At 28.4% G+C, this 18,849-nt stretch overlaps 1 protein-coding gene and 1 pseudogene across 1 annotated transcript; both read right to left on the reverse strand.

Annotated features, from left to right (window-relative positions):
- Positions 1-2,020: 2,020 nt before the first annotated feature.
- Positions 2,021-5,568, reverse strand: LOC115696322 (uncharacterized; annotated as a pseudogene).
- An 11,338-nt stretch (positions 5,569-16,906) lies between these two features.
- Positions 16,907-17,818, reverse strand: LOC115696323 (uncharacterized). The gene is made up of 2 exons (XM_030623228.1): positions 17,089-17,818; positions 16,907-16,995 (listed from the first exon to the last, which is right to left on the reverse strand). The coding sequence occupies exons 1-2, from the start codon at positions 17,816-17,818 to the stop codon at positions 16,907-16,909; spliced, it is 819 nt and encodes a 272-aa protein (XP_030479088.1).
- Between the last annotated feature and the right edge of the window lie 1,031 nt (positions 17,819-18,849).

The raw sequence follows: 18,849 nt of genomic DNA on the forward strand, positions 1-18,849 counted from the left end.
TGTTTAAGAACTAATAATGGATCATTTTTTTCTTATATATTTTTATTTTATTTGTCAAAATCAATAAAAAAAAATATCAAATTCTTATCACATAAAAATGTGATCATGTATAACCTCAATTCTCGCATAACCTCTCTCTCATTTACTCCCCTATATATACACGATCATATTTCCACATTCAATAACTACCCTCAATAGCCAATGCACAATGACTCAAACACAACCTTTTATTTACTATACCCTCCCACACTCTCCTAAACATAAGGTCTAACAGATATTGAAATATATTTGCAAAATACATTATCTCGGATAGAGTCCTCTATTGAAACTATTTCTTTATACTAAGGGAAATAAAATCTATTTTATAATAACCATTGGGTATACAAGGTACTACTTATACTGGATTTAAGCAGAGTGCGGAACAATTTTCGGTGGTTCTTTTCCAATTCTGTTTATTGCAATTAATTTCTACTGTTATGTTGTTGTTTTCATGTTTCATGTTTGTTTTTTCACTTTGAAACTAACACACAAAGTTCCATTTTTTTTTAAAATAAATGTATTGTAAGTATTTTATGGTACCACTTTCTAGTCACTGTGGTCTGTATATGCAACTCGTGTACGGACTTCCATGAATGTTTAATGTGATGAATATCTCCTTGTGCTTTAGCAAATCATTTTTTTTTTAAAAAAAAAAATATATTAAAAAGTAAAAGAAAAAATTAAAAATATATATTTAAAACGGATCGGGTCAGATCCGATCCGTAAAAAAATTAAGCGGGGCGGGTCGGATCTGATCCAAGATCCAATAACTATCCGAATGTTTCGGATCAGTAATGATCCGTCGGATCGGATTACTGATCCGACCCGAATGAATGGATCTTTTTGCCATGCCTAGATACAATTCAATCCGTACGATCCAATCCAATCCAATCCGCAAAGTGCGGATTAGATTGGATTAAAAAATTCAAAATCCGCACTTATGCGGATTGGATATTGATTGACATGTAAAAATAACTTATCCAATCCAATCCAATCCACACATATTTATAAAAAAAAATTAAAAATTATATATGCAAATAATATTTTAATATAATAAAAATAGTAATTTAAAAGTTTAATACATATAATACAATTATATTTCAAAACTTAATAGATCACATGTATATTCCATTCTTTTATATAATTTTTTTTAATACAATGTAAAACAAAATTAAACATTTTTTATACATACAATTTTTTTCTTTCTTTGAATTGTTATTTGTTATTTTATTTATTTTAATTTGTTGTTGAAGACATAAAATAATAATAATTTATTTTATTTTGTTGCTGGTTATGTGAAGAAAATATTTTTTTTCATAAATATTAAATAATTTAATATTAAAAAGTAACCAATCTAAAATAATCGATCCAATCCACACTTTTGCGGATTGAATTGGATTGGATTTGAGCTATTGTGCAGATTGGATTAGATCCAAAAAATAAAATCCGCACATGCACTATGAGCAAAATAGTGCGGATTGGATTAGATGAACACTCCTACCTTAAATTTAAGAATATACTGATGTACTCTATTTGTTTCGGTATTGGAAGAATTTTTTTGTCTATTTTTTTATGATCATGTATGTTGTAGTGATTTAAGAAATTTTATAAAATTTTAAAAAAAATTAACACATTAAAAACAAAGTTCGAATAGTCTGTTACGCGTGACTATTTATTTTCTATGCATGTGGCCGGAATAGATTGTTTGAATATTATTTTCTATATTGTAAATTATTCTAAAATTATTAAAATTTAATAAAATGTTTTAAATAACTACAACGTACACGACTATATATGAAAAAAAAAAATTCTTAGATATCAAAGTAGATAAAAAGTGCATCTATACATTCCTTTTAGGGGTGTCTATTGTAGAAACACCCAAAATATATATACATATTTATATATATATATACATACAGTGAACAGGGCCGTCTTAAACATTTTGGAGGTCCTGTTCCAATCTTAAATTTTAGGCCCCTAATAAAAAAAAATTATTTTATTATAATAATTGTTATTTATTTCATTACAACTTTAAGTAAGTATCAACCTTCTATTTAAAAAAGGTCATTCTTCGCACACTTTTTGAAGCGAATTGATCAACCATCTCTTCATATTTTACAGTTTCTAAAACATCATTTTCAATCGCGATCAATGCTAATCCATTAAGTCTTTCTTGTAACATGGTAGACCGCAGGAAGGACTTCAACAACTTCAATTTCGAAAAACTTCTTTCTGCAGAAGCAACTGTCACAGGAATAATCAGTAAAATTCTGTACGCAATAATTGTATTAGGAAAACAATCTACGCCTTTGAAAAATTTCAATATATCAATAGCTCTCATTTTTTCCCTAGGCAAGATTTCTCTTAATAACTTTAACTCCACATATAATTCATTTCCATCAATATCATATTGTTCATTATGTTTCAATGCCTTTTCAAAATGACTACAACAAGACTTCAAACATGTATTGTCTAATGATTGGAGCTTATCAGAAGTAAACAAAAAACCAAAAATATTTTCATATTCTTCATATTGTTCAAATCGCTTAGTAAGAGAAACAATGGCTTGATCAACAAGGTAAAAAAAATAATTAATTCTAAAAAATTCTTCTCCTGATAACTCAATAGACGAGGTATTCAAATTCTCATCAAATTGTCTTTTTCTTCTAATTGTACGTCTTTGAGGAAAAATTGGATCAATATTCATATCAATAGCAATTTCCTTAGCACTATTCAAGGCATCATAAAAACCTGTTTCTCTATATTTTTCAAAAAAATAAATTAACCGTTTTATTTTTTCCATAGCAACATCAATAAGCATATCTTTTGATTGTAAAAGCTTGCTAACTAAATTAATAGCAGATAATATTTCAAACCAAATAATAATTGCTATTAAAAACTCAAAATCTCCAAGCTCATTTGTTGCTAAGGATTTTGCTTCACTTCTTATTTTAGAATCAAGTTCATCTTTTTCTGACACTTCAAGTAAAGCTTCTCTAAAGTCTGATATTTGAAATCTTATAGCTTTAACACTATCTACACGACTTTCCCAACGAGTGGATGACAATGATTTTGGAGTCAATCCTTTCACATTATCTTTCAAAATTTGTCATCTCTTAGTAGAATTGGCAAAAATCGTATATATGCGCTGGATAACTCCAAAAAAATCTCTAGCTTTACTACATGATTCAGCCATGTCACATAATGTCAAATTAAGACTATGACATCCACAAGGAGTATAAAAGGCTCTTGGATTTATGTCTAAATTTTTTTTTTGTACACCTTGATGTTTTCCTTTCATATTTGACCCATTATCATAGCCTTGTCCTCGCACATCAAATATGTCAAGATTAAGTTTTTTCAACTCATTTTGTAAAACATCAAAAAGTCCTTGACCAGTTGTATCATTCACATTTAAAAATCCTAAAAAAGATTCTTCAATGTTAACCGAATGTGAAGAAACATCCACATATCTCAATATCATCTGCTCTTGATGACTAACATCAGGAGTACAATCAAGTATCACAGAAAAATACTTTGCTTGTTTAACTTTTTTAATTATTTCAGTTTTGATTGCAGAAGCAAGCAAAAGTATTAACTCATTTTGGATGTTATGTCCAAGATAATGATTGTGAATATCATCATTTGTGATGCGTTTAACATGTTCTTGGACAACAGGGTCAAACTCTGCTAACATTTCAATTAAGCCCAAAAAATTTCCATTACTATTTTGATACAATTTTTCATTAGAACCACGAAAGGCTAAGTTATGTTTAGCAAGAAATTTCACTATTAAAATAATTCTTAGTAAAACTTTTTTCCAATGAACTTTTTCTTTTTCAATTAGCCTTTGAGTAGTTTTATCAATCGTTTGATTCTTTTTAAGGCTTAGACGCAATTCATACCAAGTGGTCATATATTTAACATGTTCCATGCTAATCTCATGCTCTTTAAGTCTTTCACCAATATGCGCCCAATCACTAAAGCCTTCATTTGTTAACATGCCTCTACCAATCCCACTTTTAAAAACTTTGCAACAAAAACAAAATACTCTATCTAACTCTTTTGAATAAACAAGCCAATTTCGATCACACTTCTCTCCATTTGATAAAACTCTAGTATACAAATTAGCAGTGAATCGTCTAGAAAATTTAGTTTTAGAACCACTCATAACAGAATAATCTCTTTTTGGACCCTTCAACACTAATAAATCAATCATTTTTGAATCAAGAGCATCCCAATTTCTTGGATCAAATATATCAAGCAAATGTTCAAATGGGTTTGATTGCTCTGCATTGTTATCATCATTATCCTCTAAAACATCTTCATTTTTAAGTGAATTATTCAAATGATCATCATCACTATTTGTAGTATTATGATTTTGATTTTCCATATTATCATTTTTAAATGACTCATCACTATTATTTTCCACATTAACATTTTCAATAGACACATCACCTCTACTTTCCATACCAACACTTTCATTTTGATTCTCAATACTAACATTTTCATTAGGAACCACATTTTCAAGAATTTCAACATCAACAATGTCATAATTATGATTTTTTAAAGAAACTAATGGTTCTTTTATAATAAATTTATCAAGAGCTCCTTTTTGAGATTGAGTTAACTCCTCAATTTTTTTCTTTTTCTTACGTTTTTCATACCCAGACTCATGTTTTCTAATATTGGGAGGCATAGTAAAAAAAAGAACTAATATAATATTTCAAAGAACAATCAAGAGAGTAATAATTAAATTAGAAGTGAATAAAGGAACAAAAGAACCTGGTATTTGTTGCTATTATAAATTCAATATCGCCAATTGTCCAATATCACAATCACCAAGTGAAAAAAAAAAAAGCAAACCAACCACCAAGTGAAAGCTCCAATCTAAAAAATAAATATATATATATATATATTATAGAGATTAGAGAAAGAGAATATATATAAGCAATATATAAACCTTATGTAACATTTATATTATATAATATATAATATATATATACCTGGCTTTTTTTTATGAGAATTGATGGCAGCCAAAAACTAAAATTGATTTAAAAATATGAGAAAGGAAGAGAATGATACTGGTTTTCTTAAAAAAAAAAGAATGAGAGAAAGAGGAAGAATGAGATAAAAATGGGAATTTTAATTATGTATTTATATAATAATTGTACATAACACTAATATTAACGTTATGCTATGGAAAACTACCAATAACAACCTTTCCTATTCTCAATATTAATTCTTTTTATATTTTCAAAATAATAATAATAATAATAATAATAATAATAATCCCCTATTATTTTGGGGCCCTATGCAACTGCCCAGGTTGCACAGGTTATTAGCCGCCCATGACAGTGAAACATTTATTTAATAATACTCTACTCAAGAATAACCTCTAATCTATTATAAAAAAAATTTAGTCCCAACTTAGACCAGTTATAAATAAAAATAACCTCTAAATTATAATTGGTATACATGTTCTAAGACTCGCATTAACAAAAGTATACTTTTATATAAAAAATAATTATATCTTACTAAAAAAATATATAATTTATAAATTTATTTATGTAGAATTAATAATTTTATTCCAAAAATAGATATTATATTTACACAAAAATAATTTTATTATGATATAATACAAGATTGTGTACTACAAGAAATCGTATTTTTAGTCCCAACAAAATTTGTTACTAAAAGTAAAAAAAAAAATTGCAACTAAACATATAAATTATCATTCCTATGTTATCACTAAAAAGTTTGTGGCTAAAAATATTATTAATCACAAAAATCACAATTTATTGTAACTAAATGTGTTTTTAGCAACAACACTGACTAAAATAAAATAATAGCAACATGTATTTAAATATTAAATGACAAGTAATTTTTGTTGTGACTATAAAAGTTATATTTAGTCACAAAAAATTTATATTATGATAAAAAAGTTATCACTAAAGATAACATTTTTGGTAGTGATTGTTGTTAAATTTGATACTTTTTAGTATTTTAATTTATTTATTTTTCTGATGTACTTATATTTAGTTATAACCACTTACATTAAAATATAATTAGTTCTATATATATTATATACCATTTGGACTTTACGGTTTGTAACAGTTAACCACAAAAACCGAAATTTTGGCGGCATAACTACCTAAATGGTTCCGTTTTGCTTTGCACACCTCCGTCCAAAAATCACAGTTAAGTGTCACGGTGGACTGTTCACGTGTACACACGTGTACACGTGGCAAGTTTTTAGTGGTCCACGTATATTAATTTTTAAAAAATAATTATAAATATTAAAAAAATTAAAAAATCAGAAAAAAAAATTAAAAAATATTTTTTTTTAACTTTTTTTTTTGTTTTTCTTTTTTTGTTTTAAAAAAAAAATTATAATTTAAAAATTATAAAAAAAAATATTTTCTTTTATTTTTTTATTTTCTTTTTCATTTTCCTTTTTCTTTTTTTTTTCTTTCTCCTTTGTCTTTCCTTCTTCTTCTTAACTGAACCAAAAAAACAAACCCTAGCTGCTCATCTCTTCCATCAGCCGCCTCCCCCCTCTTTCTTTGTTTTTCCCTCTCGGTGGAGGCTGAAGGCCAGTGGACAGTGCAGCCGCCTCCCTTCCTCTCTTCTCTCTCGCTCTCAGACCCTCTCCTCTCTCTCGTTCTCACGCGACCTAGGCCCCCATTAAAGCTCTTCTCTCTCGCTCTCAAAAAATTAGGATTTTTAGTTTTGGGACCTAGGGAACATGATCCCATGGTCCTGTTGGACCACCCATGATCATGGACGGCTATATAGTTATCATTGCACCGGGAAAATGAAAGAGAAGGAGAGAGGGAAAGATTGCAAGGAGGAGAGAGGGGGCCGTCAGGTTCTTGGGTTTTTGGAATCAAAGAACAAGGTTTCAAGATCCCTAGGACCATCGACACCGTCAACAACAGTTTGTGGTCTTACAACGCCGTCAAGCAAGAGAGCAAAGAGAGGAAGGGAGTGACGGGGAGATAGAAAGAAAAGATTGCAGCTAGGGTTTACAATTCGAGAGAGAAATAGAAAAGAAGAAGAAGAAGAAGAAGAAGAAGAAGAAGAAGAAGGAAATAAAAAAATAAAAGAAAATAATTTTTTTATTTTTATAATTTTTAAATTATTTTTTATAATTTTTTAATTTTTATAATTTTTAAATTATTTTTAAAAAAAAAACAAAAGGAAAAAAGAAAAAAAAAGTAAAAAAAATATTTTTAATTTTTTTTTCTAATTTTTTAATTTTTTTTAATATTTATAATTTTTTTTTAAAATTAATATTACGTGGACCACTAAAAACTTGCCACGTGGACATTCCACCGTGGCACTTAACTGTGATTTTTGGACAGAGGTGTGCAGAGCAAAACGGAACAAGGGTTTAGGTAGTTATGTCGCTAAAATTTCAATTTTTGTGGTTAACTGTTACAAACCGTAAAATTCAGGTGGTTTAGCCGCCAATATCCCTTATATATATGAGTATATATATGTATATGAGGATATGATTTTTAAACTGTATACAATATAAATATTATGCAAATATGATTTTTTTTTTTTTGTCAGATTCTGTTATAAAAAGTAGAAAAATTTATATAATAGACCAAAAATTAAAAAAAAAATTACAAAAATATGTCAACACGATTTTTTTTTTCATTTTTACTCTTTGAATTTTTTTATTTACAAAAATACCTCTATAGTAAAAATAATAAGCCGTTTTTTTTTTGTTATTTTATAGTTTATTTATAGTTGTTGAGAGGTATTTCTCGTTATCGTTTACATTTTATTGAGCAAAGTGTATTTTTACAATTTTAAAACTTTACAAGTGTATTTTTGTAAATAAAAAAATTTGGCCGAAAAATTATAAATAAAACATAAAAGAAGGGTATTTTTGAAAATCTCCCCTATAAAATTATTAAGCTATCATAATTAATCATATACCTAGAATGCCAAAAAGAAATAAAGTGTTAGGGTATGTCCTGAAAAGTCTGTAAAGACATTTCTGATTATTAATAAGAGTTGATCATTTTGATATATGCGTGAATGTTAAATTATTAATATTTAATATTGAATAATTTATATATAAATATTAAAAAATTTATTATTCATACATGAGGTTGTGACTTGTATTGTATAGAGAATAAGATCACTTAGTCATGAATAAAATAGTCAGTAACATATTAAAGTTTAAGAATCTTTAATCAATAGTTGTTAGTGTGATTCACTAATGCCGTTATTCAGTGCAAGTAATCTCGATTCAGATTATTGATGTAGTATGACATTTAAGTGGATGTGTTGTACGTAATAGAGATTATATATGACAAGGACTGATATGAATAAAGCTATCTTTATCAAACTTATTGTTTACTATAAAGACCAAATTCATATCATAAAGATGATCAATAGTAGATTGGCCTACTTCTGAGTAATCATGAACTCATGTTCATGTTACTAGTTTCTTTGATTCACTCGTTAAAGTTTCTCAGAGAAGATAATTTTTAGAACTTCTGTTTAAGGAATCTAATAATGTTGATATATGGCTAGGAACATAATCTAAAATTATAGAATCCTGACTTTCCTAACAGATTGAATGTTGGTTCCCTTTATGTGTTAATTTTGAAACTGGAAAGTTACACACAAATTTAGATTGAATCTAAATTATACTTCCACTAGTGATTTAATGGTAGTATAAGATAAAGAAGTAATTAGAATCGTAAAACGGTAATTTAACCAAAATTAATTACGAACCAACACAAGGATGACTAATCACTGGAATTGATTATATCAATTGACACTGCAGTAAAACTCGGTAAATATAATTATATAATTACTAAGAGTTTAATTCTATATTTATAGTGGAGTAATTATAGAATTAATAAATAGGATTTTTTGGTTTTATGAAACTCAATAAATAATTTAGTTTATTGGAGCTTAGAATTATAGGTCCATAGTCTTCTAATCGCCATCTTGAAACACTATCAAGGGTAGGTCTAAAGAGTTGTATAATATTATTCGAAAAAATCTATTTTGAATTGAAAAAATAGTAATTATTTATCTTTGTAATAAATAACTGTTTAAATTTAAATTTAGATTTAAGACCAAAGTTGTCTAAAAAAGACACTATTCTTGTCTTAATTAAGACATGATAGGCGCCTACCCTATTGTAGAGTTATCCCTTGATTTTGTCTTTTTAGTTAATTAATTAATTAATTCTTTTTTTTTAAAAAAAAAAAAGATAAATATTTGAATTTAAAAAATAGTTAAATATATTTTTAGTTGGTTGAGATATTCTTTCAAAGTAGTTGAGATATTCTCTCCAAGTTAGTTGAGATATTCTCTCAAGTAGTTGAGAGATTCCTCCTCAGAAATATCAATAACCGATTCGATTGTGGATATTTTATTTGAATAATTAAATATGATTTAATTAATTAAATATTTACTACTATAAATATATGTCTGATTTAAGAAGGAAAATTTGATTTTTTATACTTAAATATACCTAATATTTTATCCCTAAACTCATACATATCACCATTGAAAATATATGACTACTTTATCTAAAACCCAAAAATACCCCTCTCATAACTCAACCCCATCTCTCTCTCTCTCTCTCTGCTCTTCTACAACCCAAACCGAACCACAACCCAAACCCCCCTCACCACCGTCCACAACCCAAACCCCCCCTCACCACTGTCCACAACGCCGGCCCCTCACCACCGTCCACAACGCCAGCCCCTCACCACTGTCCACAATGCCGGCCCCCTCCCAAACCAAAACCGATCTCCCACCGCCGGCCCCCTTTTTTTTGTCATTTTTTTTTTTGTGATATATGTTTTGGAGTATTGATAGGTATTGATTTTAGGGTTATAATGTATAATGTATGTGTTTATGTGTGCACCGTGAGCTTTGTTAAATTTAGGTTCGATTTTAGGTTCAGATCTGGGATTTGGAAAAATTGCAGTTTGGGGAAGACGATGGCCCGATGGGGTCCGATGGGCACCCCAATGGGGGGTCTGATGCTTGCGAGTTGGGAAAAAATATTGGGTTGGGCCCGACGGGTTCGATGGGGGGGTCCGATGGGGGGGGTCCGATGGGGTCCAATGTGGGGGGGGGGGGGGGGGGTCCGATGCTTGCAAGTTGGGAAAATTTGGTTGGGTCCGACCGGTCCGATGAGGGGGTCCGATGAGGCCCAATGGGGGGGTCCGATGCATGTGTGGGTTGGGAAAAAATGGGGTTGAGTTATGAGAGGGGTATTTTTGGGTTTTCGATAAAGTAGTCATATATTTTCAATGGTGATATGTATGAGTTTAGGGATAAAATATTAGGTATATTTAAGTATAGAAAATCAAATTTCCCTTTGAGAAATCGGAATATTTATTTCTAAATTAAATTTGAATAAAATTAGAGATAAAGAAATTTATTTTTCTCTCAAGAACAATTCTTGCTCATGTGTTGGGAATTCAACAAGAACAAATTATACACTTTATCTTAGTAGATCACACTACTCTTTGTGTGTGGTGGATTGATTTGGTGTGTGATTTATCAAATCCAAATTACAAGAAATTTTGAGGATACCCAGATTGTCATCGAGTGGTATTTATTTCTTTCATGTAATTTATATTTCAAATTTAGTGTATGTGGTGATCCTCGACGCTATGGAAACAAGATCTTCCGCTTTGTACCTAATTCAGTACCATAAAGAACTCTAAAAAATATAATATAATTATATGCAATATCACTATATTCTTTCTAGGGTTTCTCTCTAGAATTTCTTATCCACTACTTGATTTTTTTTGCCTGACTAGGCTCGTTGGCTGTTTCTTGGCCTTATGACATGGCTTTGGCATCGAGTCTTATTGATTCCCACACTATTTTCGATTTCACTAGAGTTGTTGCTATCCTTCTTCCTGAGTGTTCTTTCTTTAGAGGTGTGTCTTGGAAATTTGAGTTGTCCATTGGTTTTGGATTAGCTCTTCACTGCTGTTAGTCCTCTTAGTGTGTTGTTTATTTTTATTTTCAATAATGGTATTGCTACACCACATTGCTATTGTTATAGTAGTAGGGTTTTATTAATTTCAATTGGTTCAAATCATATTTTGTTAGTAGCATGACTATCATTGTCCATGATCAAATTTGGGGGATTCTAAGATTTTTATTAGCCTCATAGTTTATGGTGCGATTGTTTGTTACGATTGTTATCGATCGCTATGGTTGGTCGTTTCACTATTTCCTTTTATTCTAGAATAATACCTAGGGTTGTTATTACGCGGGCACTTTTTATTAGAAGATCTTTGGCTAATAATCATTGATGAGTGTGATTTGTCAAATGTTCATTTGAATTAGAGATCTAGTATTTTTTGTGATTCTTTGATACTTTAATGTTGACGATTATAGTTGTATATATTTTATTTGAAGGTTTATTAGAATTTTTATTTTTATTTTTGTAAACAACACAGTTTGTTTATCTTAAATGATATATTATTATGTAACGAATTATTGTCAGATTTGATTAAAAAAAAAAATCATTTCTCTTTAAAAAAAAAACTATAAAACTATTAAATTTGTTACATTTTTGTTTATATGAAACTTCCTTAATTTAATATAGATATTGCATATAAAAATAAATATGTATGGGTCGGCCTATACTTATACAGATTACGTACAAGAAATTATTGTGGAAAAATGAGGGAGTTGAATTATACACATCATTATACATTTAGTGAACCCTTTCAAATAATAATAATAACAATAATAATAAACAAAATAAACAAATAAATAAGAATAAATTTATTAATTATACATTTCTCATTGAATATAAGAAAAACATTTAATGAGATTGAGAACAATTAATATTGAATAATTAATGTGATAGTTACTTGTCTTGAAATAAGATTAGCTAATTGGCAAAGGAACCTATTTTTTCAATGGTGTTTGTTTGCTTAATTTTGTAGTTTACAATTTTAAAGACTAATAATCATAAGAAAATTGTATTCTATCTTCTCACTTACGGGTATTTAATTTCCAATATAGTAGTTAAGCTCTTCACATTGTTCAATGAGAGAATGTGTTGACTTTAGTACATAATTTATTTAGTTGTTGTTGTTGAAGGTAATGTAGTTATCTTAATTATAACCTTTAATTTTTGGAATGATCATTATCATTTTTGCTAAAAAGCATATATGCTACTTTTATAATAATTGCATTTAGATTGATCAAATAAAGAACATTGACATTAATTATGGAATGGCTTTGTAGAAAATGGAAAAGAGATGATGATGCTACTACATATACAAATACACATTAAAGCATAAATATTAATTAATGCTATATATATAATACATATATAATTATTTGCCAACTACCTCATCATAACATGATCTAAAATGAGCATAAGTATTCGGCGGTATCATTACAAATATACATCTATGTAGGAATTTTGTGGTGAAATCTTTTAATATTTATAATTGTTATATATATATATATATATGATTTTAACAAAAAAGTAGCATATTTTATCTTATAATTTTGTTGTAGTTGTATATTTTTTAACTGTTAAGTATCAATTCAGAAACACATGATGACGACATATTATTAAATTACTTATTAAATAAGTTAAAAAAATAAATCATCATGTATTTTTGAGCTGACACTTAACTGTCTTATTTGGCATTTAATAACTAAAAAAGAATACAATTATAATAAAATTGTAAAATAAAATACTTTTACTATTATTTTTTTTTAATTAAAATTATATGTATGACAATTATAAATATTAAAAAAATTTCACTATGCAATTAATATATGTTTTAGATAAGATCATAGTGACATTGATTGTTTCCACTTTGTACATGTTATATATTATTTATTATATATTATTTATTACCTATATATACATATTGATGATGATAATCATTTGTATAAAATATGTGACATAATGCATAACTAATGATGATCTACACATATATATAATGAAAGTAATAGTGAGGGGCAAAAGAGAATTCTTTTTGAGAGGGGGTCAAGATGTAAATAAATATTAATTTAAGGAAAAAAATAAAGAAAACACCAACACAATTCTAAGAAGAAAAAAGATTGACCCCAATAACTTGGTTGTGTGGCAATTGTGAGAATATTTTAAACTAAACAAAAGCAAATTTTCTAGTATTTTTTATATGTTTTTCTTTATAAATTTCATATAAAAAATAATAATTTATTTATAGATCGATAGTATTAAATGGACTGTTATGTATTATTATTAATTGTATAATTGAGATATAAGGCATTATTTTTTGTAAAATATTTACAATTTTACGTTCAAAGAATGTTTTTCTACATTTTATTGTTTTCCAAAAAATAACACGAAAACACCATAAAATCAACAAGAAAACTACATAAAAGTAACATGAAAATAACGACAAAAAATAACATACATGTAACAAAAAATCAACAACAAATTAACAAGATTACAACATAAAAAGACCGTATTTTTTGTAAATAAAATCAAAAAAATCGTAAAAATGTAAAATTCTGTGAAACCATATTTTTGTAATTGTTTGTTGTTTTTATGTTTTTGTGAAATAATCCCTTAAATATACACATCGTATTGAAAAAAAAAATGTGTAATTTAAGTTTATCACAATCATACCCTATATATTTATATTGGAGGAACTTACAAAAATATTAAAAAAAAATAAGAGAAAGTTTACAAAAATATTGGGATACAGAAATTTTTACATTTTTACTGTACCAAGTTTATAAAAATATTATGTTAAAGTTTCAAAATTATAAAAATACATGTGTTTCTGTAAAATAAAAAAATAACTCAAAAATAATCCTAGAACAACTTAACAAAAAAATATAAAAATAACTATAAAACAACCAAAAAAATAGCTACAAATTAACAAAATAAATAACAAAATATTGACCTAATTGCAATAAGTAAAACAATATAAACTCTTTAATATATTTTTGTATTACGATTTTTTTACTTAGTTTTGACAACTTGATTTTTTTTTTATACTATTACATTATTTTTTTCATAGAATTTATTGTTACAACTCTATTTTCTCAATTTTTTTTTTCATATAGTAATGTTATTATTGTAAATTAGATAAAAAAGATGTATATTATTCTAAACTTTCCAATATGACATCCTTGGATTCTAAAATGTGAGGCTCGAATTCAATCCTTTTCTTTCTGTGGGCTGGGCCTATTGGCCCATTATTTGGTGTACTCTACAATGTTGTTAACAAGGAAGCCTTTTAACTTGAGTTACTCCTCTTATCTTATTTATAAGCAAGCTCCCTTCAAGTGTTTTAAATGATAACTTCACCAAATGAAGAATTTACAGGTTTTTTTGTTTTTGTTTTTTTACTTGAATATGACAGTTTTAAATTTGGTTATTTTTTATAGTATTTTTTTTTTTAATTTTTGAACTATTTTATAATATTTGCCATGCTATATATATAAATGGGGCTTTTTTATTTTCACTTTAAAATAATATTTTTTTTTTGTATTTTTACGGAATTCTACATAGAAACCGCTATTGCAACTAGCGCTGCAACCTAAATTGCAACCAAAAATCGTACAAAAACCCTTATTGCAACTAGCGCTGCAACCACTTTAGAAACCTAAATCGTAAATTTGAAAAAAAAAAAAGTTTAAAAAATAGTATATGGGATAATTCTCCTATATAAATTTAATTTTCAAAACTCATATTTAATCTTTAGATAAATTGCTTACTAAAAATCATTTATCAAGAAACTAGTTTTTTATTAAGAAATTAGTTTCTTTATTAGGAAACTGGTTTTGATTATATAGAAATAAAATTCAATACGAGTTTTTAAGCTTTTTACCTATTCGGCGACGATCGGTCAGAGCAAAACTCACCAAAGATCATACATCAAAAAATTAGTTTCTTCATCAGGAAACTGATTTTGATTATATAGGAGTAAAACTTATATACAATTTTTTAAAGTTTTTTATGATATTCCTTCTTGTCTATGATGATTTATCTTATATATATTTAAAAAAGAATAATTAGCATATTTTCCTCCTGAACTTTCGGCACTACTTAGTTTTGCCCCTTAAAATATACGGCTTGTTAAAAATTCTCCCTAAAATATAAAATTTACATAATTATGCCCCTTCTGTTAGGTTTTGTTATCTTTACCGTTAAAAATTAGCATTTTTACTCCCTAAACTTTGATTAATATGAAATTTTGCCTCTTTTATTTAAAAACTAATTTTAAAAATTATAATATTCTATTAATTTGAAAAAATAATAAAAATTATTTAAAAAACCTGACAAAAATATTAATTTTACTTAAAAAAATTATATTATTCTTAATAAATATTTTTAAACTTTATTTTATTTATAAACACGTATCTTAAAAAATCAAACAAAAATTATTGACAATCTAATAAATTATTTAAATAAACTAAGATTTTTTTAAGAATAAAAACTCATTTATATTTATAAATTCATATCTTAATAAATAAAGAAAAATAATTAAAAATTCAATAAAAATATAAAATTATTTGAAAAAAAAACTATAAATTAAACTAAAAAAATGTCATGTTTACTTAAACAAACTTACATTTTTTGAGAAAAATAAAATATAGTCAAGTTTATTCCCGTAAAAATTAATTTTTATAAAAATTAAATTTTAATATTTTTTTAAATATCTAAATGAATTTTTAAATAAAAAATAAATAATTTTTTAAATGGCTTAATTAGTTTTAAAATTTAATTTATTTTTTAAATTTCTTAATCATTCAAAATAACATTTTCTTAAGATCTACGTTAATTTTTTGAGATTTACTAAAAAAAATGTTGAATTTTTTTCATTTTTATTCTGAGGGTGTACAATTTGATAGTTGTCAAAGTTTAGGGGACAAAGTTGCTAATTTAAAAAGACATGTCAGCATTTAAACGGAATAATGAGACGGAACCTAACAGAAGGACTAAATTTCTGTATGTGTAAAAGTTCAATGGGGATTCTTAACAAGCTATATATTTTAAGGGCCAAAATCAATATTGTCGAAAGTTCAGGGGGAAAAATTGCTAATTATTCTTTAAAAAAATATCATATTTGATACAATTTAGTTTGCATGCCATATATATATATCAAAAAATTTATTTTTCTCATATTTTTATGGGATATTTACAAAAATATGGGAAAATAAATAGAAATTTTGATGTATATATATATATCTAGGGAAATTTACACCACATACTGTTTTTTTCTATTTTATTTCAATTTTACTGTTGTAAGGGAGATATTACATTTTTACTGTTTTTTTTTCTATACTATATATGTGTACTGTTTTTTATTTTTTATTTTTTACTTTTTTACTTTTCACAATTGCCTATCCACATATTATATATACTAGATGAGAGTTACGTGGCGAGCCACGTAAATATTAATTTTATATAAGTTCTAGTTGTTTTTATTAAGAATTCAGTAACTAAGCAACGACAACAACAATGGTAGATAGATTGATTTAAGTTTTTCATATTTGTAAAGATTATAAATCTAAATTTTTAATTTTGTTAATTTGAGATTTTGAATTGTTCTGATTTTTTTGTTTATGAATTTATTAAAATACTTTAATATTTATTTGTTCTGATTTTGAATTGTTCTGATTTATTCATACTTTAATATTTATATTTATATAAACATATTTATTTTTAAAAAGAGTAATTCATCAAAAAAAAAATAGCATAAATATACAAATAAACTAAAAAAATTATCAAGTCTATGGTAGCTCAAATTTTTGCAGAAACTATATATTTGTCGATCTTTTTTTTTTTTTTTTTTGATAATTAAGGTCTTTTATTGAAAGAAAAACAAACTCACATAGTAGCCACAAAGGGGGCTACATCCCTTAGCACACAACTCGCACTCACACGAGACACTCTAGCATAACACGCAAGAGCATCAGCTACAGAGTTATCCAAACGAGGAATAAATGAAAACACTCAATTTTGAAACAGAGGCAACAGGGCACAACATTCATGAAAAACCGGATACGAACCCCAAGCATAAGGCAGAACATTAGAGTTTAAAGCCTTTACTGCTATGAGAGAATCAGATTCAATGAAAACAGAATTGAGTTCCTTTTCCCTTGCCCATGTCAAGACGCTGAGAATGGCGCGCAGTTCTGCTTCGAGAACACTGTCCACTGCCGTAAAGTGCAGCAACACACTTGCTTCATCGGGCTCTGCATCAACTTGAACATCACCTAACCCAGCCAGACCATCGAGGATCGATGCATCCACCCTAAACCTGCAACCATCCACCAGATTGGAACGAGGAGCATCTGAATGAGTGTTCACAGGTTCGTCAGCCTCTAGGAGCTCCGATCGAAACTCATTGAACCGCTGGAGTATAATTTTTACTGAAGCAGCCATGTTTGCTTTAGCTCCTCTGAAAATGACTTCATTTCGGCAATTCCAAATGTGTTCAATGATGCAAGCTCCATATAATATCATCAACTCGTTCCTTGTATCGAACAACCATAAGAACCAATCCTCCAAGTTTAAATTCCCAAGTCCACTGCTGCAAGGACCCCACGGGCAAGAGAACCATAGGCCACGAGCAAAATGGCAGTCTCTAAACAAGTGTACATCTGATTCAACATCATCACCACACAAAGCGCAACATGTATCAGTATTCAGAAACCCCCCCAGACGGCTTTTGATGGGCAGACAGCCACTCAAAATCCTCCAAAACAATGTCTTTTGCCTCGCATGAATCCTTAGCATCTAGAGACATTTCCAAACCCTTTTCTCTTCATGAAATCTATACTTTTGCGCATTCCAATAGGCATTCTTGACCGAGAAGTTGCCTTGGCTGTTGCCCCTCCAGAACAGAGTATCTTCCTTCCCAGCAAGTGGTCGGATGCGTAATATAGCTTCATCAACTTGCATCGAAAAACACCGAGTAATGAGGCTCTCATTCCATCTTAGTGTCCCAGGTATGAAAAAATCTGACACGGACGAAAAGGCATGAGTAACATTATAGGAAAAGGCATTGCGAACCTCCACAGGATTGATCCCTGGAACCCACGGCCTACACCAGATGTCAATTTTTCCATTTCCCACCAGAATTCCAGCATTTTGCACACACAAATCACGGGTACTCAGAATGCCCCGCCAAACTCTCGAATCCGATTGTTTTTCTTGGACACACCAGAAGTCTTGAATAGAGCAGTACTTTGCATAAAGAACTTGAACCCATGGTCTAGTACTTGTCTCCCCATCAAGCATCTGCCATGCCAACTTTGCCAACAACGCTACGTTCATGTCTTTAAATCTTCTGAAACCGAGACCCCCATTCCTCTTAGGTTGACAGTAGTCCGCCCAGCTTTTCAGAGCTAAATACCGATTCCCTTGAAACGCTGATCCCTTCCACCAAAAACGAGCAACAATGTTATCCATTTCAGCACAAACGGACACCGGAATTTTCATGGTTGACATTGCATAACCCGGGATACTCTGCATCACCGAGTTAATAAGGGTTTGCCTCCCTGCTATCGACAAATGCTTGGCTTTCCACCCTTCCAACCGAGCCAAGAGTTTGTCTTTTAAATATTTGAAATCATCCCTTCTCCTAGCCGAGTAGAAAAAAGGATTCCCCAAATATCTCTCTTTTTTATCCAGCATATTAATGTTAAGCAACCCTTGAATGTTTGCTTTCTCGTCGTCTTCACCCTCGGGGAACACACCATACTACTTTTGCGCCTGTTAACTTTCTGTCCTGACCATCTCTTGTACTTCTCAATGCATTTTCCCAG

Source organism: Cannabis sativa, chromosome 7 (genome assembly GCF_029168945.1).
Source record: "Cannabis sativa cultivar Pink pepper isolate KNU-18-1 chromosome 7, ASM2916894v1, whole genome shotgun sequence".
NCBI lineage: Eukaryota > Viridiplantae > Streptophyta > Magnoliopsida > Rosales > Cannabaceae > Cannabis > Cannabis sativa.